This window comes from Lepidochelys kempii, chromosome 1 (assembly GCF_965140285.1).
Source record: "Lepidochelys kempii isolate rLepKem1 chromosome 1, rLepKem1.hap1, whole genome shotgun sequence".
Lineage (NCBI taxonomy): Eukaryota > Metazoa > Chordata > Testudines > Cheloniidae > Lepidochelys > Lepidochelys kempii.
Window position 1 is genome coordinate 162,533,826 of NC_136380.1, and position 26,944 is coordinate 162,560,769.

The window sequence follows — 26,944 nt, forward strand, 5'->3', positions numbered from 1 at the left end:
AAAGTAAAGCACAGAGTTTTACAACAGTTTGTACTGTGATTCAGTCAGCACAGTTACAGTAAAAAAAAGCTTTTTCATAGTAGTGGTCCTCTTTTAAAAAAAAAAAAAAAGGGGGGGGGGGGAGGTTGACCTTTAATGCACTTTAGTAGACACACTTCTAGATACTATTCTGTCAGTGTCTAGTTTTCACTGGTCTTATCATGAAACACCAGCAGTTAGATGTTTTAACCACAATGGACTGACTCAAGGAAATAGTTGCAATGTTAAAAAATAAATTATAGCCGATTTCAGAGGTAACCAGAAATAGAAGGTTCAGAGGCAAGGATCAGGAAGGCCAAATCACACCTGGAGTTGCAGCTAGCAAGAGATGTTAAGAGTAACAAGAAGGGTTTCTTCAGGTATGTCAGCAACAAGAAGAAAGTCAAGGAAAGTGTGGGCCCCTTACTGAATGAGGGAGGCAACCTAGTGACAGAGGGTGTGGAAAAAGCTAATGTACTCAATGCTTTTTTTGCCTCTGTCTTCATGAACAAAGTCAGCTCCCAGACTACTCCACTGAGCAGCACAGCATGGGGAGAAGGTGACCAGCCCTTTGTGGAGAAAGAAGTGGTTCGGGGCCGGATGCGCTGCATCCAAGAGTGCTAAAGGAGTTGGCAGATGTGATTGCAGAGCCATTGGTCATTATCTTTGAAAACTCATGGCGATCGGGGGAAGTCCCGGACGACTGGAAAAAGGACAATGTAGTGCCCATCTTTAAAGAAGGGAAGCAGAAGGATCCTGGGAACTACAGTCCAGTCAGCCTCATCTCAGTCACTGGAAAAACCATGGAGCAGGTCTTCAAGGAATCAATTTTGAAGCACTTAAAGGAGAGGAAAGTGATCAAGAACAGTCAGCATGGATTCACCAAGGGCAAGTCATACCTGACCAATCTAATTGCCTTCTATGACGAGATAACTGGCTCTGTGGATGAGGGGAAAGCGGTGGACGTGTTGTTCCTTGACTTTAGCAAAGTTTTTGACACTGTCTCCCACAGTATTCTTGCCAGCAAGTTAAAGAGGTATGGGCTGGATGAATGGACTATAAGGTGGATAGAAAGTTGGCTAGATTGTCGGGCTCAACGGGTAGTGATCAATGGCTCCATGTCTAGTTGGCAGCCGGTATCAACTGGAGTGCCTCAAGGGTCGGTCCTCGGGCTGGTTTTGTTCAATATCTTCATAAATGATCTGGAGGATGGTGTGGATTGCACCCTCAGCAAGTTTGCAGATGACACTAAACTGGGAGGAGAGGCAGATATGCTGGAGGGTAGGGATAAGATACAGAGGGCCCTAGACAAATTGGAGGATTGGGCCAAAAGAAATCTGATGAGGTTCAACAAGGACAAGTGCAGAGTCCTGCACTTAGGACGGAAGAATCCCATGCACCGCTACAGACTAGGGACCGAATGGCTCGGCAGCAGTTCTGCAGAAAAGGACCATGGGGTTACAGTGGACGAGAAGCTGGATATGAGTCAACAGTGTGCCCTTGTTGCCAAGAAGGCCAATGGCATTTTGGGATGTATATGTAGGGGCATTGCCAGCAGCTCGAGGGAGGGGATCATTCCCCTCTATTCGACATCGGTGAGGCCTCATCTGGAGTACTGTGTCCAGTTTTGGGCCCCACACTACAAGAAGGATGTGGAAAAATTGGAAAGAGTCCAGGGGAGGGCAACAACAATGATTAGGGGACCGGAACGCATGACTTATTAGGAGAGGCTGAGGGAACTGGGATTGTTTAGTCTGCGGAAGAGAAGAATGAGGGGGGATTTGATAGCTGCTTTCAACTCCTGAAAGGGGGTTCCAAAGAGGATGGATCTAGACTGTTCTCAGTGGTAGCTGATGACAGAACAAGGAGTAATGGTCTCAGGTTGCAGTGGGGGAGGTTTAGGTTGGATATTAGGAAAAACTTCTTCACTAGGAGGGTGGTGAAACACTGGAATGCGTTACCTAGGGAGGTGGTGGAATCTCCTTCCTTAGATATTTTTAAGGTCAGGCTTCACAAAGCCCTGGCTGGGATGATTTAGTTGGGGATTGGTCCTGCTTTGAGCAGGGGGTTGGACTAGATGAACTCCTGAGGAACCTTCCAACCCTGATATTCTATGATTCTGAGGATGTCCCTGGGGGACAGAGATGTCACAGTCAAAGCTAGGGTTCCCTCTGGAATTTTGTGGTGTTCTACCATTTGTTGAGTCTGAAGTCCAAGACAGCGGACAGTCCCATGCCGCGATCCTCTCCCTTAAAATTCTGGATGACAAAAAATATGAAGGATAGCCCTAAGAACCTTTCTGTTGCTCCTACATCCAGAATGTTAATTTATCACCAGTTCGGGTTTGATAGGATTGCTTGAAATGGAAGAGTGGATGAAGGAGGGATGGGTGAGGCCCTCAGAGAGTAGCCGCAAAAAACAGTTACTCACTTTCTCGTAACTGTTGTTCTTAGAGATGTGTTGTTTATGCCCATTCCAAGCAGGTGTGTGCGTGCTGCATGCATGCCAGCCGGAATATTTTTCCCCTAGCAGCATCCGCAGGGTCGGCCTGGGTACATCCTGGATTGGCGCCTTCATGGCACCCAGTATAGGGGCCTGCCAACCCCCTACACCCTCAGTTCCTTCTTGCCAACTATTCCGACAGAAGGGTAGGAGGGTGGGTATTGGAATAGACATGAACAACACATCTCAAAGAACAACAGTTACGAGAAAGTGAGTAACTTTTTTCTTCGAGTGATTGTTCATGTCCATTCCAAGCAGGTAATTCACAAGCTAGAGCTCAGGAGGTGGGGTCAGAGTTATCCACAGAATGGACCACGACTCGCGCAAAATCTGCAACGTCCACGTAGCTGCCCTGCAAATTTCCTGAATAGAGACTTGTGCCAGGAACACCAGAGGAGCCTGGGCCCTGGTAGAGTGGGCAGTGATCTGCGGAGCGGGCTCCTTTGCCAGGGTGTAGCACTCCCTAATGCAGGACGTGATCCACGACGATATGCGTTGAGAGAATACTGGGAGGCCTTTCATTCTGTCTGCCACGGCTACAAAGAGTTGGATGGACTTCCAGAACAACTTAGTTCTCTCTATGTAGAAGGCTAAGGCCCTATGCACGTCTAGTGAGTGTAGCCGGAGCTCCGCATCGGCGGAGTGTGGCTTGGGATAAAACACTGGGAGGAAGATGTCCTTGGTCATGTGAAAATGGGAGACGACCTTCGGGAGAAAAGCTGGATGAGGCCTGAGCTGGACCTTATCCTTATGAAAAACTGTGTAAGGGGGCTCAGTTGTGAGGGCCCTGAGCTATGAGATTCGTCGAGCCAAGGTAATTGCCACGAGGAATGCAACCTTGAACGAAAGATATAACAAGGAGCAGGTGGCCAGAGGTTCGAATGGATGGCCTGTAAGCCTGGAGAGGACTAAATTGAGGTCCCAGGCAGGGACAGGCTGACGTGTGTGCGGGAAGAGCCTGTCCAAACCCTTGAGAAAACGACTGACTATAGGGTTTGGAAAGACCGAGAGACCATTTGCGCCCAGATGGAAGGCAGCGATAGCGGCTAAGTGGACCCTTATTGATGAACGGGAAAGGTCTTGATGTTTTAGGTGAAGGAGGTAGTCCAGTATAAATGGTATGGGGGCGAGGAGCAGCAACTGACTGCGTTGCTCTGCCCAGATGAAGAATCTTTTCCATATGGCCAGGTACGTAGCCCTGGTGGAGGGCTTTCTACGACCATGGAGGGCTTTCTACTATCAAGGAGGACTTGTCTGACCTGGTCCAAACAAGACAGCTCTGCGGCACTTAGCCACGGAGCATGCAGGCCCGTAAGGTGGAGCAATTCCAGATTCGGGTGCTGGAGTTGGCCCTGGTCCTGCATGATCAGGTCGGGGACCAGCAGCAAGGTGAGTAGGGCCGCTATGAACATTTCCAGGAGCAAGGTGAACCAGTGCTGACGCAGCCATGCCGGCACTATTAGTATAACTCAGTGCCGGTCCCTGCGGATCTTGAGGAGCGCCCTGTGGACTAGTGGGATGGGTGGGAAAGCAGATAGCAGGCAGCCCTCCCAAGAGAGAAGGAAGGCATCCCCGATGGACCCCAAGCCATGGCTCCCGAGGGAGCAAAAAGTCTGACATTTCCTGTTGCCCGGAGTGGCGAATAGGTCTATCTGGGGAGAGCCCCAGAACCGGAAGATTGAGTTCACCATGTCTGGCCAAAGGGACCACTTGTGGCCATGGAAGGTCTGGCTGAGGCTGTCTGCCAGCGTGTTTCGCACCCCTGGGACGTATGAAGCCTGCAAGTAGGTCGAGTGCTCCATGCAGAAGTCCCACAGCGCTAGGGCTTCCCAGCGCAGGGGAGAGGAGCGTGCACCCCCGTTTGTTGATACAGAACATCACCGAGGTGTTGTCCGTGAGGACTGAAACACACCTGCCCATTATGTACGTTTTGAAAGCGTAGCATGCCACATGCACTGCCCTCAGCTCTTTGACATTGATGTGAAGAGCGAGGTCCATCGGAGACCAGAGGCCTTGGGTCTTGAGGTCCCCTTGGTGAGCACCCCCAACCCAGATCCGAGGCGTCTGTCACCAAGGAGAGCAAGGGCTGAGAGCCAGCAAAAGGCACTCCTGTGCAAACTACGCGTGGGTTGAGCCACCACAAGAGGGAGTCCAGCACCAGGCGGGGCACAGTTACGATCCTGTCCAACGTACCTCGGGCTGGTAGGTACACCGACGCCAGCCAAGACTGGAGTGGACACAGCCTAAGCCTGGCGTGCTGCACCACGTATGTGCAGGAGGCCATGTGTCCCAGCAGCTTTAAACAGTTTCTTGCCGACGTTGTGGGAAACTGTCTGAGGCTCTGTATGATGTTATGAAGTGAGCAAAACCTGACTTCTGGGAGGTACGCCCTGGCTTGGGTAGAGTCCAGGACCATGCCTATGAACTCTATCCTCTGCACCGGGGACAGAGCAGACTTTTCCTCGTTCAGGAGGAGACCTAAGTTGAGGAAGGTCCTCCTTATAAATTCGACCTGAGCCTCCACCTGGGCTCTCGAGCGACCATTGATCAGCCAGTTGTCAAGGTATAGAAAAACCTGTATCTGGTGCTTATGCAGGAACGCCGTGACGCATTTTGTGAATACTCGGGAGGCAGTCATCAGCCCGAATGGGAGGATGGCAAACTGGTAGTGGCCTCTGTTCACCATGCATCTGAGGTAGCATCTGTGATGTGTGACTACTGCGATATGAAAATACGGGTCCTTCAAGTTGAGGGCGGCATACCAGTCTCCTGGATCCAGTTAGGGGATAGTGGAGGTTAGCGAGACCATGCAAAACTTGAGTTTCTTTACGTACTTGTTGAGCTGTCGCAGGTCCAGTATGGCTCTGAGGCCCCCCCCGGCCTTCAGTATTAGGAAATACTGGGAGTAGAAACCCTTGCCCCTTACCTCCTGAGGAACCTCCTCCACTGACCCCATTGAGAGGAGGGACTGCACCTCTTGAATTAGAAGTTGTTCAGGGAGAGGGGTCCCTGAAGAGGGTTGGGGGAGGGGGGTGGCAAGGTACAGAGTTGGATGGAATATCCCCTCTCTACCGTGCGGAGCACCCATCAGTCTGAAGTAATTCGGGACCAGGCACGGTAGAAAGGGGATAGACGGGACGAGAAAGTAAGATGGGAAGGATCTAAAGGTCGTACTGGCAAACCGTCCTCGACCGTACCCTCAAAAGGGTGGTCTAGAGCCCAGAGGGGCCCTGGGCTGGCCAGAGCTTTGTCCAGAGGGAGGGCGTTGCTTCCTCCGAATGCTTCTGTTTCGCCTACGCTGAGCGTCCTGGCAATTTTGGGGTTGGTAAGGACGAGAGGCAGGTTGAGGCCTAAAATGCCTGCGCTGGGTAGCAGGCGTGTGAAGCCCCAGTGAACGAAGGGTAGCCCTCGAGTCCTTCAAGCTGTGAAGTCTCTTATCCTCTTATCCGTCTCTATCCACCAAAGAGTCCAGAGGAGGGTGGGTGCAGAAATGTTCATACCCTTTAGAGGGAACAAAGTAGCGGTGCTCAGATTTCTTGGCAGTAGGTGCCAGAGAAGCCACAAGTTCTTCGCTGTTTCCATTATTGACTTGATAAGTGGCAATGCAACCCTGGATGGGCTGGAGGGAGCCAGGATATCTATGACAGGGTCTAAATCCTCTTCCTCCTCCTCTGCCTGAGTCCCCAGGCTTTGGGCAGCCTGCCTCAAAAGCTGTTGAAGAACCCGGCTGTCCTCCAAAGCTGGGGCCATCTAAGTCCCCGCAACCGCTTCATCAGGTGAGGACGAGGAAGAGAGAACAGGAGGTGGGCCCAGTTCACTACCCTCCGCCCCCCTGAGGTCCCTCAGCATGCGGTACTCAGGCTGTGGACCTGGTATTGATGAAGAACTTGGCATGGCATCCGGTGCCGGAGCAGACAAATGCGGCGGGACCGAGACCGACGGGGTCGATAGGGATGGAACTGAGGCTTCCACCGGTGGCGTCACCTGGAGAGCCAGTGATGGAGCTGGCTGAGGTACTGGTGCTAAAGCTATCTGAATCAGTGTGACCCCTCCCGACTGTGGCACAAACGACGCTGAGGACACAGACACTGTTCTGGAGCGCGGGCCATGGGCTTGACCTTGGCTCGGACGGTACGCTCAGGGTGTCCAGAAGGGCCATTGTGCAGGTGGTTGCCACTGTGGCTGCCACAGTGCCGGGTATGGTTGGTGACTCCGCTGGGACCTGGACCTCCTGTTCCGCAATCTGCTGGATCGAGTTGAGTCCATCTCTGACCCCGAGGTTTCCGAGTAAGAAGACCCCGGAGAAGCAGTTCCCCTGGGTCGCCAACGGATGACTACTCGACTCCGGGGAGCAGTGTGCTTCCTGCGCCTGTGCAGACGGTGCCGGAGATGAAGACCGATGGGCCATCATGGCTGGCTTACCCCTGAAGTGAAACAGGGGGCGTGCAGTTGCTGGCGAATTGTCCCTCCTTTGAGGGGGAGGATAGCACCGGGAGGTGCATCAGGTCCGTTGCCACCTCCAATGCCTCCGGCATCGATGGTGGCTGTAGGTCCACCAGATGGTCCAGGGACCGAGGAGGGTTCGGATTCGACTGGACCCCAGCCGGCACAGGAGTCGACAAAACCCTGGACAGAAGCAAGGCAGAGTCGGTCTGTCCCGAGCCACTCGTGGACGCCGCCGGCCCTTTAGGTTTCGAGGGGGGTGATGGGTCCCTCACTGGCCTCTTCTTTTTTACTGGCACCAGAGATGGAGACAGTGCTGAACTGAGGTAGACGCCCTATGGCCCGAGCCGTGACAGTGCTCGTGGGCTTTAGAGTCTTTAGCCGGGTGCATTTCGTGAGCTGTTGGTGCTGGAGCACTGCGCACCAAAGAGGATGTGCTTGGTGCTGGGTCATTGGGTCCCGAGTCGGATTGCCATCTGAATGCCGTCTCCATGAGCAGGCGTTTTAGCCTCTGCTCTCTGTCCTTAAGGGTCTTGGGCGGAAACTCTTGCAAATGCGCCACTTGTCCTTTTGGTGAGTCTCACCACGGCACCGCAAGCAAGACGAGTGAGGATCACTCTTGGGCATAAATTTTCCACAGGACTTGCAGAGTTTAAACCCCAGAGACCCGGGCATACCCCCGAAGGGGAAACGAAGGATCTAACAATCTACTAACTATATGAAAAAACTATAACTATAGAGAACAACAATTGAACTATGTGCACTAGGAACAAAAGACACTGCTAAGGTGCTTGCTGTAAGAGCGAGCAAAGTTCCAGCTAGCCGTCACGGGGGGTAAGAAGAAACAGAGGGTGAGGGGGCAGCAGGCCCCTATACTGGGCGCCATGAAGGCGCCACTCCAGGGGGCGCCCAGGCCGACCCTACAGCCGCTGCTAGGGGAGAAATCTTCTGGCTGTCGTGCATGCAGTGTGCACACACCTGCTTGGAATGGACATGAACAATCACTCGAAGAACTCTTATTTCTCACCCACTTGTCTGTGGTCAATAGAGACCATTCTCCTGAGAAACGGAAAATTCAAGGAGTATTTCTGCATATTACTGGGCTTGTAATTCCTTCTCAACACACTATGTGGGGAGGGACTGCTTTGGTTTGGAAGTGCTGTCTGCCACAACTTAATACAATTTTTTTCCAGACAGGAGACAACCTGTGTATTTGGGTGAGCATAGAATTTGTTTGGAGCAGGCATCTGTAGTCCAGGACACAGTTAGATGTGATGCCATGGCAGTATCTGAGAATCTTACTGTATCTACTGAGGTATCTGCCATAAAGTCTGTTGCTGGGGTTATTTTCTTTAGATAGACCAGAAGTCAGGATGGTTCTTTTGGCCAAGGATGTCTCAAAGTTCCTTTTATGGTGGCTTTTACCTTTTCGTATCATTGGGAGAGAAATCCTCTTCACCTAGGATTACCATTTCTTTTGCTAGAGATGCCACTCTAGTATCATCTTTCTGTATTTCTGTAATGGCGTTTTTTGGTGCTTGCAACTTTTATCTAAATGCACACCTGGTTATGCGCTTAGCTTTCTCAGGCATTTCCCATTCCTCCCTGTTCACATCCTCAAAAGGGTGCAGTGGGATTGCTGTCTGAAGTGAGGATTTGGAAGGCAGGTATTTGCCCTTAGGCTTGTCCTTATGTGCCAGTTCTGGCTGATCTGGAGAGCAGATGCAACCTTTCTGCTTGTGGTCTCGAATTTATCAGAGGGTGAAAAACCTTTGCATGTTTTCCATGCCCTGCAGAGAGCCTGAATGTGAGAACTCTCCTTCCTCATCAGAGGCGGCAGAGCCTGAGTCAGAGGAGAAATACTCTTCTATTTCTTCTAATTTTTTTGGATTTTTGGCCCTTTTTATCTGCTCAGCAGGAGTTGTCACCAGGCTATAGCTGGGGTGGTGTTTCTTGAGTCCCCTGGAAATATCTCCTATCTTCCCCTCTACCTGGGAATGGGGTCTCATTGCTAGTGTCTGTAGTTTTGTGTGGGAAGGAGAGCTATGTAGGAATCCTGTTTCTTTTCCTAGGGAATTTACGATCCACTTCTGTATTTTGGGGGGGGGGGGGGGGCTGATGCCCATTGTTTTTTCATTCTAACCAGGGTCTGCCCCAGGACTTAACCCCTTTGCTGTCTGGCTGGTGTCCTCGTCTTTGGCTCTCTCTCCCCCCACCCCAATAACCTGTCTCTTGGGTGGGATTTTCTACATTGGAGTCATGGCTCCTCGGACAGGCATGTCAGGTCTCCCCTGCCCTGAACCCCATGTCCTGGCAGAGAATAGACAGCATTAATTTGCCCTCTGAAGATCCTGTAAATGCTGCCTCACATATGGAACACTGCTTAGATTTAACCAGTGTTTATGGAAGAGACCTGCTATGCTGGATCAAGGTGGCTGACGCCATCATGATGCTCTTTACCTGATCCAGGGGAGGAGAATAAGAAAGGGAGAGGAAAGGTCACTTACTTCTAGCCAAAAAATTTTTAAAAAAGGCCGGCAAAGAAACGATTGGAAGTAAAGTGAACTGTTACTATGGTAGTGAAGACTTGGTGGCAAGTTACAGTAGGGGATGTAATCAGCTAGAGCTGTGTTACAGAAATGAACTGCTCTGGGAAATTACAGACAGGAGGAGCCTAGCCCTTAGAACTTGGGCTGCAGAAATACCAAGCTAAAAAATTTCAGAAATTTATAACAGAACTGCATAGGTGATTTTTTTTTTAAATCATACTACCTGAGTTGGCACCAGAAGTTATAAATCCATAAAAAGTGTATACACTAAACTGCTATTTACCTAGCCGATTTTGGGATTTCAGAACAGTCACGTGAAATAGCCTATATGGGTTTTGTACTAGGACAAAAATCTTACTTTTGGAATTACTTTGTTCCTATGTTTTATGATAATTTGTTAATTTTTTCAAGAGATAAAATAAAATACACTTCTAACCTGAATGAGTGGTTTTGCCTCATCTTCAGTGTTTATTCTAGCATGCTTCTTGGATGTATACTAATTTTTAAATACTATATACATACAACACTTTGGAAGGAGCTCTACTAACTTTCTCTTCTACTGTACATCAAAGAAGGTGTTTGAGAAAAAACTGAAGGGCCTTTTATAAAGTACCACTGTCCTTGTCACATTCCTAATGGTATGTAAAGGGACTGATGCTTATTTGACATATTTTATTATTCTATGCTTAGTCTAAATAAAAACTAAGAGAGCCTTATTAGTTGCATGGTTAAGAACTCAAAATGCAAGAATATCAAGGTTGCACTAACAACTTCTCTACTTTGCCCCCATGTACATACACTATCATAGAGCTGAATTACATGATTACATTCTATTCCTCAATTACAATATAATATGAAATTTCCTACACCTTGTAATATTTATTCAGACTTTTATACTTACACCAACATGTTTGCTGTAATAGATCACTGTACCTTTGAGAGATGACTATAATTAGCATATAAGATATCTATGGTGGGTACTGAATAATTTCGTCTTTTTTGAAGCAGAAGCACAGCTAACTGCAGGTGCAAATTAGGGGTCAAAGCAAATAACTCTAAAGCTAATGGCTGCAAGTTTAGGTGGTCTATAAATACTTTAAACAGGACTTTTTACTATTACTTCTAGGGTATATACTTATTCTGTTGTATGTTGTGTAACTATTGTTGAGTATTTGCATATAAATGACTAATGGACTGACACACAGTAGCACATGACGTAGAAAACTAGGGTAGCATTGCATTGTGTTTAAAAATAATGTAATGCTTTAGACTGTCAATGTATAAACACACAAAAGGAAGCAAAGTTAAGAATGTGTATCTGACAGTGTAATCATAACTTTCTATGAATAATATAAGGTCCTGGTTACAGAATTTCCTCTCTTATTAAGAGAGGAAAGAAGATTGGGGGTTGGGTGGAGTGGACATGTCACCTTTGTCAGGACTAGTAGCAAATTGGTAACAGCATGCATAAATTCCATAATCTGGAGCATGTGGCTAGGTATAATTAAAATTCCACATCCCACTCACTTTGTGAAGTCTAAAGGAGGATCCTCCTCTCTCTTGCACACTTTAGCAGCTATCATGTCACCTCAGAGTGGGCTCTATCCTGCACACTTCAGCAAGTATGCTGCCCCATTCCTAACCGCGTTAGACTCAAATGCTATTAAATTTAGCCTCATGTACCGGGAGAGAATCCTACTTCAGCTGAACATTTTACAAGATTAATGGGAAGATAAGAAACCCCAGACAGGGAGAAAAATCACCCAAGAGCTTATCCTGCTCCCAGCTAAAATATGAGGAGATTCGCTGCCAAGAAACCCAGCACATGTTAGAAGTCAAAAAAGAAAAAAAACCTTTTAAAACAGTATTACCTTGTATAGTGTGGAAATATAGCCATTAGACGCTCAATGATATTATCCAGTGCTTTTGAAAGTGCCTTCTTGTTTGGCACTCTAACAGCTCCCAACTGCGTAGCTGATGCTGGATCATTTAGTTGTCTTTGGTTCGGCTGCATGTTCTGAGCAGTACTTCCAGAAATCCCTGATGGCTGGGCTACTCGGACTTGATCAGAGTATAATGCTCCTAAAGTTTCAGAGGGTATTTCCACTGATCCTTTCTTTGCAGAACAAGGATTAGGACTTCTACATGCTGTTTTATTTCCAGTTTGCACATTAAGTGTGGAATGCACTGGACTTTGATCTTTGGAGCTTGAAAATGCAGGAAGTAAAGTGGGACGGACAAGTGCAGACGAATACATTATGATGGCTGGATCATTAATAGGAGGACTGCCATACATTACCTATAAAAAAAGTCCCGCAGAAAGATGAAGAGTAATTAAAATATTAGTCAAGTACTATTTTCAAACATTTTAAGGCTACAGCTACTTCATGGACTGGGCTGTACTTAACTTAGGCAGTTAAGAAGGAAATACACAGTAAAAGACGACACTTCATCCTGACCTGATTTACCCCACGGGATAACCTGTTTGTAGCACACATGCGAAATCATGCGAAATACATGTGAAATCTGATAATTGTGCAGTACCTATAGACAAGATTTGCTCCAAACCTAATTAAAATATAACATGCACACAAATGCAACCCTTACCGTTATTTTAACTTATACAGAGTTCCCATGGTTTTAGCTACAGAAATGGTCCTGGCCAGTCATCATGGTTTTACAGAAGAAATATTTTGAAAGTGGCTGTGGGCATTTCTTCATTAACGATTCCAAGATGGCAGGTAAGAAATCCACCAACTGGAGGCATTTAAAAGTGGGGTTTTTAAAGGAGTATATTTAAAAACTTTAGCCATATAGGGGTTTTTATTTAAAGAAATAAATGGTTGCCGTATTCACCATACTGAAAGGCTCTGCAGGTTTAGAATTCATTTTCATCACAGGGCTCTTTAAAAAAGGATACACTTATCCTCACTTTGAACACAATTGTGTCCACTTACTCATAATGAGTAGAGCCATACTCTACATGTGGACCTAGTGAAATCAAATCAGTGGAATTACTATTAGAATAATTTTCAGAGTAGCAGCCGTGTTAGTCTGTATTCGCAAAAAGAAAAGGAGTACTTGTGGCACCTTAGAGACTAACAAATTTATTTGAGCATAAGCTTTCGTGAGCAACAGCTCACTTCATCGGATGCATTCAGTGGAAAATACAGTGGGGAGATTTATTCAACTCCAACGAGAGACTGCTGAATTGGAATTAATTTGCAAACTAGATACAATTAACTTAGGCTTGAATAAAGACTGGGAGTGGATGGGTCATGACACAAAGTAAAACTATTTCCCCATGTTTATTCCCCACTCCCCACTGTTCCTCAGACGTTCTTGTCAACTGCTGGAAATGGCCCACCTTGATTATCACTACAAAAAGACCCTCCCATCCCCACTCTCCTGCTGGTAATAGCTCACCTTTAGTGATCACTCTCGTTACAGTGTGTATGGTAACACCCATTGTTTCATGTTCTCTATGTATATAAATCTCCTCACTGTATTTTCCACTGAATGCATCCGATGAAGTGAGCTGTAGCTCACAAAAGCTTATGCGCAAATAAATTTGTTAGTCTCTAAGGTGCCACAAGTACTCCTTTTCTTTAAACAATATTTGGTTTGTGGTAATAAGGATTCAACGTATGTATAATCTGAATGATTACACAGTAGAACTTGGAAATATGAACACGAGAGTTACAAACTGACTGATCAACCACACACATGGTGTAGTTTGGGGGGCAGGGAAGGCACTGCCCCCCAGACAGAGGTGAGGAGTGGTGGGGTCACATTCCACTGTCCCTCCCCCCAGATTTATGCAAGACTGAGCTGCACCGGGCTTGCTCTGCTTGGCCTGCCGGGGGGCATGGTGGCTCTGTTGTTCCCACATTGCCCCCTCCTGCACATTTCCGGATCGCTTGGCCCCTTTCCCTGCAAGCTGAACCCTGGCAGTTCACGTATGTCAATAATGATCAAATAAAGTTAAAAGACAGGCAAAATGGCCCTTTTAAAAAGTGAAATACTCAAATGGAAGAAGTACAAGACTTAGAAAAGATTAATAATCTGACAGCTGCCCACAAAGTTATTTCACATGTAGTTCCATAAATTAATCCTCTTCAAAATTAAGTGCAGACTAATGATCCATAAAGCTTCAGTAGATTTTGCTCTACAGTGGCACATCATCTCATAAAGACGCTAAGGCCAATTTTTTTTTTTAATACTGATATGGATTGTCTCAGCAAACTGGAAGGCAGCTTTTTGTACCATTATGGAGAAAAGTAGGGTTTTGATTTCTAAATTCAGTGTCTACCCACCAAAACCCCTTGGGGCTGAGAGTACTATGGAGATGACATTATTTCAGAAATGAATCAAGTTTTCCTTGCATTACTCTACAGTGAAATCAGTTAAAAGATCAAGAATACAGGGAGAGAACAGTACTAGTTTTAGTTTCCCCATCTATAAAATCAGGATAACGCTATCTCCTTTAGTAATGTTTCTCAGATCTAAAGATGAAAACTATCATAACCCCATTTTGACCAGAGAGATTGGGCAAAGTTCAGGGCCTTGTGGGTTGTTTCTGTTAGGAGAAGAAATTGATGGAGTCAGGTATCCTTGATGCAATTCTATCTATTTATTTTCCTGAACACAAGAGGAATCAAATAGGAAACTGTTTGCTCAAAGCTCCAAGCATCTCAGCCCCAAAAGCACTCAGCATTTCTCAGAGCCACATTCCCAGTGCCTGTTCAGGCTGCCTCTGGTGCTTCCTTGCTCCTCTAGTCTTTCTGCTGTTTCTCTGAGGCATTCAGATGTACACAGCTCCACCAATCAATGCCTTAGCCCCAGCATTTGTTATATCCATCCCCCTGGGTCACATAGTTCAGCTTCTGCTCAAGTTTTAATATATGCCTGTGTTTTCGGTGGTACGCCCCTATTGTTTCACCTATGTCGTTACATAAAAATGTTTAATGACTTCTTTATATTTATCATGAATGAAAGGCAGCTATTACACCCACAAATTTCAACAAGGTTTAATCCAACCCATAACAATACTATGTAAGAATGAAGCAGCATTGAGAGGGGCTTAAGAGATCAGTACTCAGAGTACAGAAAAAGAAGATATTTAAGAAAAGGGAAGGAGAGAGAGAGAGAGGAGAAAACGGTTTTCATGTGGTGCAAAATTCAATGGCAAACCTCTACCTGGATTAACTATTCAGAAAAAGATTAAAAACAAAAACTATCCAGGGAAGTTGTGTACACAGTGCCCAGTACAATGGGGCCCCCATTCTGACTGGGTCGTCTGGCTACAGAATACAAATTAACAAAAACAGAAAAGAGGCCAGTTGCCAAACAGCATCAAATCTTTCTGCTTATTTTCAAAGCTCACTCACCAGAAATGCTACAATATAATAAGATGTGAGCTGAAAGGACATTCTAGGGACTGATAAGCAAATGAACTAAACAAGCACAGGTGTGCAAGAAAACTGCATTTGTTTTGTCGAACAGCTCGAAACTCACCATTTATAAACTGTAGAATGCCCTAAGTCTTCAGTCACATTATTTGACCACAATTAATGAGGGCAGTCACGTTGTCAAAAAATTATATACATTACAAATACATGCTCAGTCAAACAGTCTGGAAAGTACCAGTGTCCTAAGAGTTAATATAGATTTAAATCAGCAAGAGAATTACCATTTAAATGAATATTAGTTTTACACCATAAAATTCTTCCGGTGGTGGTGAGAAAGAACAGTTACTGACCCTACAGTAATGGCTGATCTCCTACAGGTCAAGTTGGTATTAGTGTGGATCCCACTGTAGGTACACATGTGCCTAATGTGCATGAGATTGGAGGTTCTTGTGGTTTTTGTTTTAAAAGTAGTAGTCTGTTTTGGGGCTGCGCTTGCGCCATATGCCTCTGTGTGCTCCCATGCATGGACATAAGGAAGGGACAGCTGTGACCCGCCTTCCATTTTCTTGCCATTTGAAACCCATGTTTAGATGAGGACTCTGAAAAGAGGGGATTGAAGGCAGGTTATGGGACTCACACTGACAACAGCAAAGAACCAGTTACTTACTGTAGGGTAAGTAATCGTTTTTTCAGCTGCATCAGTCAAACAGTACTTAGCAGCCATGTCCCACGCCAAGTCCAAAGCATAATCTTTGACAAAGGTCAGTTGGTTTTTCCATTTCACTGCTTTGCAGATTTCTGATTTAGGCATATTCCTGAAGCATGTGAATAGTACTGCTGGAGCTCTGGTGGAGTGAGACTTAGTATCTCTCCCACCAAATACACCAGCCAGCTGGTAACAGAGAGATATTGTGTTATCCATTGCTGTGTAGAGATGGCCTGATCTTTGGAATGCCCAGCTATAGCCAGAAACATGGGGAGACAGTGTGAAGGGTCCTGTCAATAAAACAAAACAAAGTCCTGGACACGTCTAAATGTGTGTAACTTCTTTTTGCCCAGTGCAGACTGTAGTTTCGGGAAGGAGATGGGTAGACCGATAGGTTTAGATAAAATTCTGAGGACTACACTGGGGATGAATTTTGGTGAGGTCTAAGCACCACTTTATCCCCATGATACGGTCATTTAGGGAGGGTTAGCCGTAAGTTCTGGAGGCTTGCTACCTTTTCTGGCTAAAGTGATAGCTAACAGGAAGACTCTTCAGAGTGAGGTAACTGTACACAGCTCTCAAAGTGGATCAAAGGGAGCAGGCTCCATGAGTCTAAGGAGGACTCTGTTGAGGTCCCAGGTAGGAGCAGTTCTCTGACTGGTGGGTAAATATGTAATAACCCTTTGAGGAACTCTGATACTGTTTGTGAGAAAAAACTGAGCACGACTGCACAAGCGGATGGCATGTCAAAACTGTTGGGAGGTGAACCTTAATAGAACTGAACAAGAGACCAGCCTCCTTTAAATGCCATAAATAGTCAAGAACCTTTAGTATCAAGGCCTGAACTGAAACTAGACTGTGTTGAGTGGCCCACATCAAAAAACCTCTTCCACTTAAGAGACAAATTTGTCTTTTTGGTGGATGTCTTCCTGCTCTGTATCAGGATTTCTTGGACCTTTTAGAGAGTAGTCCTTGTCCATGCTACTCAACATCCACACTGTCAGATGCAATGAATTTAGTTCTGGATGGAGTATCTGGCTGTGGTGCTGTGGATCATGTCTAAGGAGGCTGAGAGCTGACTAAGCTGTTGAACTGACACTTGTAGAAGGTCCAGCAGCCAACACTGCCTTGGTCAGTAGCCAGCAATGAGGACAACTGTGGTACTGTCTTACTTAACTTCCGTTATTACCATAGGAAATCAGTGGGAAGGTATATACAAGGCTTTAGAGGCTTTACTGCCAGTGCTGTTGCTGCAGAGGACTTCAGTGATATTGACATGGTTGGAGTCAAAGTTGCTGGTAAAGCTCTGCCTGTGCCATTTTTGCCTTCTTTCCATTGTCTGCTACCGGGTCTGATGTGCACTCGAGAGAATGCTGGTGAATCTGGTCTTGCTCTGGTAGTGATTATCACCTCTGTATCCAAACTGACCCACATGGATTACTCTAGCAGACGTAGCTTGAGCTAAGCATCCCTGGATTTGTGGGTCCTGGAGGAAAAGGCCTTGCACACAGAGCACATGACTGGGATGTGGCTTTCTCCTAGGCAGAAGAGGTTTTGTCCATCTTTGATGGAGATCAATCCCTCACAGGACAGGCACTGTTTGAATCCTGAAGGTTTGCAGTCTACCATGAGGTGCGACAGTTGTCACAAAGCACCTTGCCCTGCTTTACAGGGGGGTCACCGATAATCTTTTCTCTTTTGGAACATCCAATTCCAAAGAACGTGAAGATGGCGATTTCTTTGAAGTTGATTGAAAAAACAATTTTATAGTCTCTGAAGAGAGTGCCAGATCAGACACTTGCTAGGTTCCAGCTCCTCCTAGTGGGCAGTAAGAGGGAACTGAGGGAGGATCACTGCCACCCCTTCCTGCCCCCATATGAGGTAGCACAGACATGTTTATCAAAAAAATCTCCAATCTCAAATGCATGAAGCACAAGCACACCTACAATGGAATTCACATTAACAACACCTCAAAGAAGAACTTAGTGGTCTCATTTGCTTTCTATGAAACAAAGAGTTGCTAGCAGCTTTGAGATACTTACTGAGATGCTAGGAGGAGGTTGAAGATCAGCAGCTTTCACTTTAGAGAGATCATTTAGCTGTGCACCATTTTTCACTAAGTGAATTCTCTCTTCATACTGAGACTACAGAAAAAGACAAAGAATACCAAAAACAAATCAGCCTTTATATTATTCCACTTACACCAAAATAAGACCTCAAAGTACCAATTAACGCTAGTACATTTTGAGAGAGACCAATCAAAGACCTCATACATAGAAATAAGACTACATAGAAGTTTGCTTTTCTTTTTGCTATGTTAGTGTTTAGATTAAAAAATATGGCCATGGGAAGACACATTCATTAATTTTACAGATTTAGGATTACTGGGAATATTTTTCTCCAACTGTGTACCACTACCAGTTGTTCAGCTTCCTAGGATTTTTTTTTTTTTTTTTTGTAAACAGCCTCTTTATTTGTTTTCCATACCCCACCCCAAACATAAGAGAAGACTCATTATAAGGTATGTGGACTTGGTAAACTAATGAGAAACGGTGGTCACATTTTTGACCAATTCAGCAAGGATGCTTGTGTGAGCGAACACCTGGGCCCACACAAAGCCCCACTGAAATCAATCGTGCTTCATTTAAAAGAACCCCACATGAACCTCTGCTGATTTCAGTGTGGCTCCATACAGACAGGTTTGTATGCTTCATCAGGACTCTTACAAGTTATTCATTTAAGTAAATACATCAAGAGTAGCTATTTGAGATCTGTATTAAATAATTATAAAGGAAATATAAATCCAAATATTTATAATTGTTAAATTATTTTCAAAACTAACAGTTTGCATCCATCTTTAAAACAGAGGATACATATATTGCTTTGTTTAACCTACTGGGCACATCACAATTCTAAATTTGGTAAGAAGAGATAATTAAGGAGGACTCTTATAATACAGGAAAATGTGTTTGGAAAACAGACTTACTTCTACTTTTTCCATTTCTTTCTTGATATTTGAAATAAATGTTTCCCAAGAATCAATCTGTGACTTCAAATGAGGTAACACTGAAGTGGGACCACTGAAATATTTCAAATTTTCAGTTCAAAATAATGTGATAACTTGAGTTTGTAAGTGATTTTCCAACAGAGAAAACTGCTACCCAAAACCGTAATGCTCTCCTTCCCCTCCCAGGTAAATCATAGCTGAAGACTTCAGTCACACAGAATTTTAACAAATTAAAGTATCAGTGTCTGTCTACTAATTTCACCCTTAGGAACTGGCCAGTCTTGGAAAGTAAGAACCCACAAGCAACAGCCAAGACTCCTAAGGATACCCCAAGACCTGGAGAGGATGCTGTGCAGGGAGGAGGAAGTCTCTTGGGTGGAGCCAATCCCAGCTCTGACTCCTCACATGCAGAAACAGACCTCCACCATGCCCATCAGTCTTGCTCCATCTCCTACTTCTAGTCCTTCTCCCTTCCTCAGACCATCAGGCAGGAAAACGTGGGCAATTCTGTGCTAAATGAACCACCATGGCTAAACTAGAACAGGCATAGAGCTGCAAAGTCTTTTACTCTGAATTTTTCCCATGTTGGATAGTCAGAGATTGAATGCTAACAACCAAGAGAATATTCTTTACAATTGATGTAATTCACAAAGCTAATAAATGCCACTTTGCTTTCCTAAACTTTCAGAACTTAATTTTTCAGGTCTTTAAAATCTGATGCAAGGCATCATAACACATTCTTGGACACAGCTTTAACATGGTGTTTGTACATTCTAAAAGATGTAGTTAGCTGTCTAAAAAATCATCTATGATGGTATTTATTTAAAGTCACCAGTGCACCTGGCAATGTGAATACCTGTTATCTCTAATAGAAATGTACAGTTCCATTAAACAAATAAAAGGAAGTCTAAATTAGTGAGAGGATATAAAACTATATTAAAACCAGAAAACAGGAAGGTAAAAAGATTATATGCAATTACTGAATTTTCATGTTTGTAAACTGAATCTAGACTAAAATGTAATTCTAGATGAAATAGTGACAATGTTCTCTAGTTAGACTTATCTTATGTTTCTATTTCATAGTTGTTACACAAATTATAGTGATGTATTAATTGCATACCTGCTCATTAACTTTAGCAATTTAAGCTTGGCTTCTGCATTTGCAGCTATGCTGTGTAATTTGCATACTTCAGTGTTCTTCCAGTTTTCAAGTACGGACACCTAAAATTAAATTTACTGACTTAAAAGACGCACAAGCATTTTCCTTAGCACAAGCAGTTAAAACTAAGTAATTATTAATCTAAATTCAGCCTCAATCTGGTCTTCAGTAAACATGCTGAGCTGTGGTTTTATGATGCAGTGAAATACATTTCTACTCAGGAAAGGCCTAGCTCTAGAATATCTCTGTAGTAAGATATTTCAAGCAGCGTTAAAATGCAGTGGCAGAATTGTGTGAGGAAACAATGACTCTCAGGTGGCTGCAAACAGCCTGCTGAGCATTAAAACTTTCATAAATAGTGAAACTCTTTCCATCCCCATCCTTAGAAAACAGGTAACCTTGATATTGTGCATTATCTTTATGATTAAAAAGGTATGTATCTATTTCAAGGCAGATATACTGGCTTCTAGCTCAACAAGAACCACCTTTTTCAAAACACACAACTTGCAATCACAAGCAAATTTGACAATCCAAAACTTCCTTAAAAGGAAAGTTGCATAACATCTTTTTATTCAAGAAATCTGAGTTAAAAGCATCTGAATATAGAAAAACATACAGGTTTTAGAAGAAATCACCTAAGAGAACTGTTAGGGACAGTCCTATTATTTACAAGATGCCAGCCTTTGAATGAAATACTCAAAGGGATCTGTTTTCAGAGTAACAGCCGTGTTAGTCTGTATTCGCAAAAAGAAAAGGAGTACTTGTGGCACCTTAGAGACTAACCAATTTATTAGAGCATAAGCTTTCGTGAGCTACAGCTCACTTCATCAGATGCATATCGTGGAAACTGCAGCAGACTTTATATATACACAGAGAATATGAACCAATACCTCCTCCCACCCCACTGTCCTGCTGGTAATAGCTTATCTAAAGTGATCATCAGGTGGGCCATTTCCAGCACCCATCCCACCACCAACCTCAGCCTGGTCCAGTCCACACAAGAGATCCACTTCCTGGACACTACAGTGCTAATAAACAATGGTCACATAAACACCACCCTATACCGGAAACCTACTGACCGCTATTCCTACCTGCATGCCTCCAGCTTTCACCCTGACCGCACCACACGATCCATCGTCTACAGCCAAGCTCTGCGATACAACCGCATTTGCTCCAACCCCTCAGACAGAGACAAACACCTACAAGATCTCTGTCAAGCTTTCTTACAACTACAACACCCACCTGCAGAAGTAAAGAAACAGATTGATAGAGCCAGAAGAGTTCCCAGAAGTTACCTACTACAGGACAGGCCTAACAAAGAAAATAACAGAACGCCACTAGCCGTCACCTTCAGCCCCCAACTAAAACCCCTCCAACGCATTATTAAGGATCTACAACCTATCCTAAAGGATGACCCAACACTCTCACAAATCTTGGGAGACAGGCCAGTCCTTGCCTACAGACAGCCCCGCAACCTGAAGCAAATACTCAACAACAACCACATACCACACAACAGAACCACTAACCCAGGAACTTATCCTTGCCACAAAGCCCGTTGCCAATTGTGCCCACATATCTATTCAGGGGACACCATCACAGGGCCTAATAACATCAGCCACACTATCAGAGGCTCGTTCACCTGCACATCCACCAATGTGATATATGCCATCATGTGCCAGCAATGCCCCTCTGCCATGTACATTGGTCAAACTGGACAGTCTCTACGTAAAAGAATAAATGGACACAAATCAGATGTCAAGAATTATAACATTCATAAACCAGTCGGAGAACACTTCAATCTCTCTGGTCACGCAATCACAGACATGAAGGTCGCTATCTTAAAACAAAAAAACTTCAAATCCAGACTCCAGCGAGAAACTGCTGAATTGGAATTCATTTGCAAATTGGATACTATTAATTTAGGCTTAAATAGAGACTTGGAGTGGCTAAGTCATTATGCAAGGTAGCCTGTTTCCTCTTGTTGTTTCCTACCCCCCCCCCACCCCAGATGTTCTGGTTTAACTTGGATTTAAACTTGAAGAGTGGTCAGTTTGGATGAGCTATTACCAGCAGGAGAGTGAGTTTGTGTGTGTATGGGGGTGGGGGGAATGTGAGAAAACCTGGATTTGTGCAGGAAATAGCCCAACTTGATTGTCATGCACATTGTGTAAAGAGTTGTCACTTTGGATGGGCTATCACCAGCAGGAGAGTGAATTTGTGTGGGGGGGTGGAGGGTGAGAAAACCTGGATTTGTGCTGGAAATGGCCCACCTGATGATCACTTTAGATAAGCTATTACCAGCAGGACAGTGGGGTGGGAGGAGGTATTGGTTCATATTCTCTGTGTATATATAAAGTCTGCTGCAGTTTCCACAATATGCATCTGATGAAGTGAGCTGTAGCTCACGAAAGCTTATGCTCTAATAAATTGGTTAGTCTCTAAGGTGCCACAAGTACTCCTTTTCAAAGGGATCTGTGCATTCTAATTCTACTAGAAATAGATGTGCCGATATTCCTATTCAAGATCAGTAATTTTTTAATAATAAAAAGGATAAATTCTTTTTTGTGAGTAATTCCCACTAATGGAAACTATGTGCATGTCAAAGGGATAAAACATTCTTTAATTGCAATTACCTTTTAATAGGAGACTTAACTTTTTAAATTTTTTCTGGCAATATATCACATTGACCCAAACATCCAACCTCTTCTAAAAATATATACACAGAACAAATACAATAGAACCTTGCTAAGTTGCAGTGTCTCAGAGACCCTTGGTGAATTAGCAACGAAGTGAACAAAAATATCCAGGATAGCGCATCACAAAACATACTTTGCTGATTGAGCAAGTATAGTTTTAATTATTTATGTTAATACTTCTAAGCATACTATTAAATGTTGTGTGGGTGATTTTGTAACAGTGACGAAGTCATCATTAAGATGAGACCTCACCAGATCTCTCTATTAAAACTATGCTGAAAAGTGGGCAGATCAACCTTTTTTGTGGGGATTGGTGAAATGCAAAGGAGCAAGGTTCTAGTGTAGCACATTTTACCTCTGCTGCAACAGCTCTTTTAATACACTCCTGGTAATTATCTTTGCTCTTTTTATTTAGCTCCTCCAGTTGTACTTTTTCATTGGCAAATTTATTACTGTGAAGTAAAATAAAATAAAATAAAAATGAAGATGTCAAAAAGAATACTGGGATGCCATCTACATTTGAACTATATTCCAAAAACTCTACAACAGACATTTGTTTCCTCTTCTATAAAAATATACATCACTGCTAACATTATGTACAGTACATGTAGACATGGATATTCGACTAATTATAGGACAGTGCTAACTCATCTTAAATACGGTGGGGCAGATACACTTGAATGATAATTCTATATGAATAATTCTAAACCTACCACTTGTAGACTAAAAAACTAAGGGCTAGTCTACACTGGCAATTCTAAAGCTCTCCCAGTGCGCTAAAAAAAACACCTCAACGAGGGGCATAGGTCCCAGCGCTCGTGCACTGTCTACACTGGCGCTTTATAGCGCTGAAACTTGCTGCGCTCGGGGGCTGTTTTCTCACACCCCCTAAAGTTGTTGCAGTGCTGTAAATTGCCAGTGTAGACAAGCCCTGAGAGCAAGGCTACAGGATTGCTATAACTAGAACCAGTATGTGAGCTCCCCCTGCTGTACCACAGCAGCACTTAAAAAAAAAAAAAATTACCTGATCTCCAGGAATTTATCCAAATACACTGTATATTGCTTGTCCTTCTCATCAATGTTCCTCAAGTATCTACGTGCATCATAAAAAAGGAAATCTATTAAGTCTGGCTTGAAAAATGTTTACTCAGCAACCACAATACAATCTTCTATAACCTTAGTTGACAAATAAGTCTATGCATTTGATTTATAGTTTTGTAGGTAGTTCATTTAGGATTTAATCTCTTAAGTCCACAAATTTGCTTTCTGCTATATCAGCACTGTGAATTTGTAATTTGAATGTTATTTAAGATTATTTCAAGATGTGACCCAACCCATCTAGCAAGACAAAATAAGACAAAATTAATCGATAAATATGCAAAAAGAAAACACTGCAAAACATCCAAGGTTCAAAGTCTCCTGAGGTTGGTGGTCTATGTAAATAGAGAACAATAAAATTACAGGAAGATGTCAAAGCCAATCAGGGATATATCACTAAACCAGTTTCAGTATATGTTTTGCAAGTTAGAAGAAAGCAATACTGAATGTGTTTACCTACAAAAAAAAAAAAAAAAGCATGTTTAAGCAGATATGCATCTACCTTAACGCAAGTTCAGTGATCCAACACCTACCTGAAAGACGTCTAAAAACCAGATGACTTAGTCAGTATTTATGAAGTGTTAAGATGATTGTTGGAAAGCACAATGAATTATTATAAAACCACAACCAACCCTCAACAACTCATCCAATACATCACTAGTTTGAAAATTTCTTATTTGCTACTATTGCCAGTGCTCACTGAGTTGGGTGGGTGGAGAGGAGTTGATTTAGTTAATGCCCTCTCATCCACAGCCAGAGAGCCCTTTTGCCAAGAAACCTCACAGCATGGGGATGATAGGAGCCCATGTAAGGGATGTGCACCCTTAATAATAAGGATCCCAGTTCCATAGAGATTCCTTTCAGGCTTCTGTTTTATAGGACAGGATAAAAACACAGTAGGCATAAGGAAACACTTGTAGTTTCACACTGAACTGCAAAATCACTACTTCTGAATCGAATATCAAAACTACATGCTACTTAGATGCAACGATAGCATGAAGTCAGGTTTAACTATATCAAGAAATGGCAGAATCAAAGCAGGAGGAAATCAATGTTGTCTTTGGATTGCCCCAGAAATGTTCTGTTGCATGGCAGAATGAACACAGAAAGTGAATCTGAAGTGTGAGCTAGAGCTGGGATCTGGCTGGGATGACTGTGTAGTGGGAATGGAGGAGGAGCATAGGAGTTGAGGGAATACAATATGGAATCAGTGATGGTGAGGGAAGAGAAGAAAAGTTCAAAAGCAGTGGAAAATTAGGGGGTGCTCAAGGAAGTGCAAAGGGAAAACACAATACTGAAGATGGTAGTCTGAGATGGGAAACAAGGTATTCTGTAACCTGGTTATGTAAATTATTCTGCACGCAGACCTATCATTTTCAGTAGGGCTAATCACAGAATAAGGTATGTGATTTTTAAGGTGTCACACCCTAAGAAAACAAGTCTGGTCGCATGTATTCTCACTTCATACCTGTTACCCAGCTACCAACCATCACCAATTTTGTAGATTTTTATCGTCAGAACAATAATATAAATTATTCTGCCATTCAGTTGTAATATACAGAATCAATATCTAAGGTTTATTTCTAGCCAACTAATATTTCAAGTACTTATATTGCTGTTCCCATTTCTAAAATCATGCAAACAAAAAGCAATGTGCATCAGTTTTTAAAAGGGTCCCTTACATCTCATTGGTATCTGCAAGTTTTTTGGATGTATTCTTTGTTGCTTTTAATTTCTCTTGGTTTTCTTTTTTTTCTTGTTGCCATTTCTTAACTTCCATTTCTAAATCTTGGTGAAACCAATCCAGCTCTCTTTGTGTAATCTAGAGGCAGAAAATATTTAAGAAAATGTAGCTTCTTAAAGACATTTCTTTTAAAAATTACTAGAGTAAGTTGTGGGGGTTTTTTTGGATTTATACACCTCCTAGCAAATGCATGCTGATTAGAACACGTGTTCCAGCCAGTGTTTGATTCACATTCAGATGAAAATAAACAGGGCTACTCAGAACAAGTGAAAAACGCATTCTGTTGTTAAAGCTAAGCTTTATTGTGATGATTACCACTTACATCTCAAGTGCATTATTGATCAATAAGCTGTCTAAAACGAAGAGGGTTTTTTAAATAATTCCAATTGCTCTATATCTGTTACCCTACATTGGGGTATGCGTAAAAATTTTACCTTGTTTTCTTCAACTCTTTTTTTTAACTGCTCTTCCAAAACACTCGTCTCGTCTGAGCTTCGGCACTGTAACTGTTCGTATTTTTCCTTTGCTTCCTTAAGTTGCTCTTGTAATACCTGATGCTCTTTTTCCATACGTAAAATATCTCCCTGAAATTTAGGTTATGAAAGAACTTTTGTTATAGAACTCAGTATCCTAGAGAACAACATGAGTCCACAATACATTAATAGGAAAAGATTAATGTGAACTATGGTCCAAGATCTCAGAGAACTTTGTTGATAAAATGTTTAAAAGATTTTGAATTCAACTCAAGAAACAAATACTGATTCAGCACTGAACTAGCATGAACACTTGGAAGGTCTGTTCCCCCCTTGATGTGATCCTATCAACTTGATTCTTCTATATCCCAGAATGGAGGGATGTAATCAATGCTCAGAACTGTTGGAAAGGAAGAATTACAAAATTCACCACTGAAACGGACTCTAATGGTTGGGCAACTAGAGAACCTGAGTTCCAAAACTGCCACTTCTTTTTCATTAAAACTCTATGAATCCGACACTATGACATACTAAAAAGCAGGTCCTAACACTATGGCTGGGGGGAAAAAAAAAAACCAAACAAACCCCAAAGGTCACTAAAATTCTCTGTCATTTTCAGCCAGATTCACTACTAAACTTTTACGGGATGCTTTTTATCTCAAGCTCCTCTTGATCTATACAAACGGAATGTTTTAATAGTTTGGAAGTAGTTTCGGTGATTTAAGCACTCGTCCCACAAACAAAAAAAAATCCTATAATGATAGATTTTTAAGTTTTACTACTAAAGTGACTAATTTGTTGAGTTTTATTAGCGAGATACTAAATTAAATGACACTATGCACTTCTCGTTGGAACCTTAATTCTTCCTTATCTAATTAGCAAAGGCTTTCAAAATATTTGCTAAATAAAAATACATGTACTTACTTGTTGAGTTTCAAATGGATAAAAAGGCATGGTATTAGCATCCCTATCTGCTAATTCCTGATTTACCTAGAATACAAAAAACCACTAGTTATTTAAATTAAAAAAAAATTATATCCCATCTACACTTGCAACCAGTCCCTTAAAAGTTTTGCAGTGTAGATGGGCCTAACTTAAAGCCACATTAACACCTCTCTTAGCTCTTGAGTAGTTCCCA

At 43.3% G+C, this 26,944-nt stretch overlaps 2 protein-coding genes across 4 annotated transcripts in view; one reads left to right on the forward strand and one right to left on the reverse strand.

Moving 5' to 3' along the window:
• Positions 1–12,568, forward strand: part of VPS26C (VPS26 endosomal protein sorting factor C) — a 59,996-nt gene extending 47,428 nt beyond the window's left edge. The window contains exon 11 of the mRNA XM_078854585.1: positions 12,140–12,568. The gene's annotated coding sequence lies outside the window, so the exon portion shown is untranslated. The remainder of the gene's footprint in view (positions 1–12,139) is intronic.
• Positions 1–26,944, reverse strand: part of TTC3 (tetratricopeptide repeat domain 3) — a 131,340-nt gene that overhangs the window by 5,093 nt on the left and 99,303 nt on the right. For all 3 annotated transcript variants that reach the window (XM_073360955.2, XM_078854584.1, XM_078854583.1), the window contains 9 exons: positions 26,731–26,796; positions 25,768–25,917; positions 25,272–25,411; positions 23,516–23,584; positions 22,847–22,943; positions 19,757–19,857; positions 18,616–18,709; positions 17,672–17,773; positions 11,384–11,811 (listed from right to left, as the gene is read on the reverse strand). In XM_073360955.2, the coding sequence (XP_073217056.2) occupies positions 11,384–11,811; positions 17,672–17,773; positions 18,616–18,709; positions 19,757–19,857; positions 22,847–22,943; positions 23,516–23,584; positions 25,272–25,411; positions 25,768–25,917; positions 26,731–26,796 (1,247 nt within the window). The remainder of the gene's footprint in view (positions 1–11,383; positions 11,812–17,671; positions 17,774–18,615; positions 18,710–19,756; positions 19,858–22,846; positions 22,944–23,515; positions 23,585–25,271; positions 25,412–25,767; positions 25,918–26,730; positions 26,797–26,944) is intronic.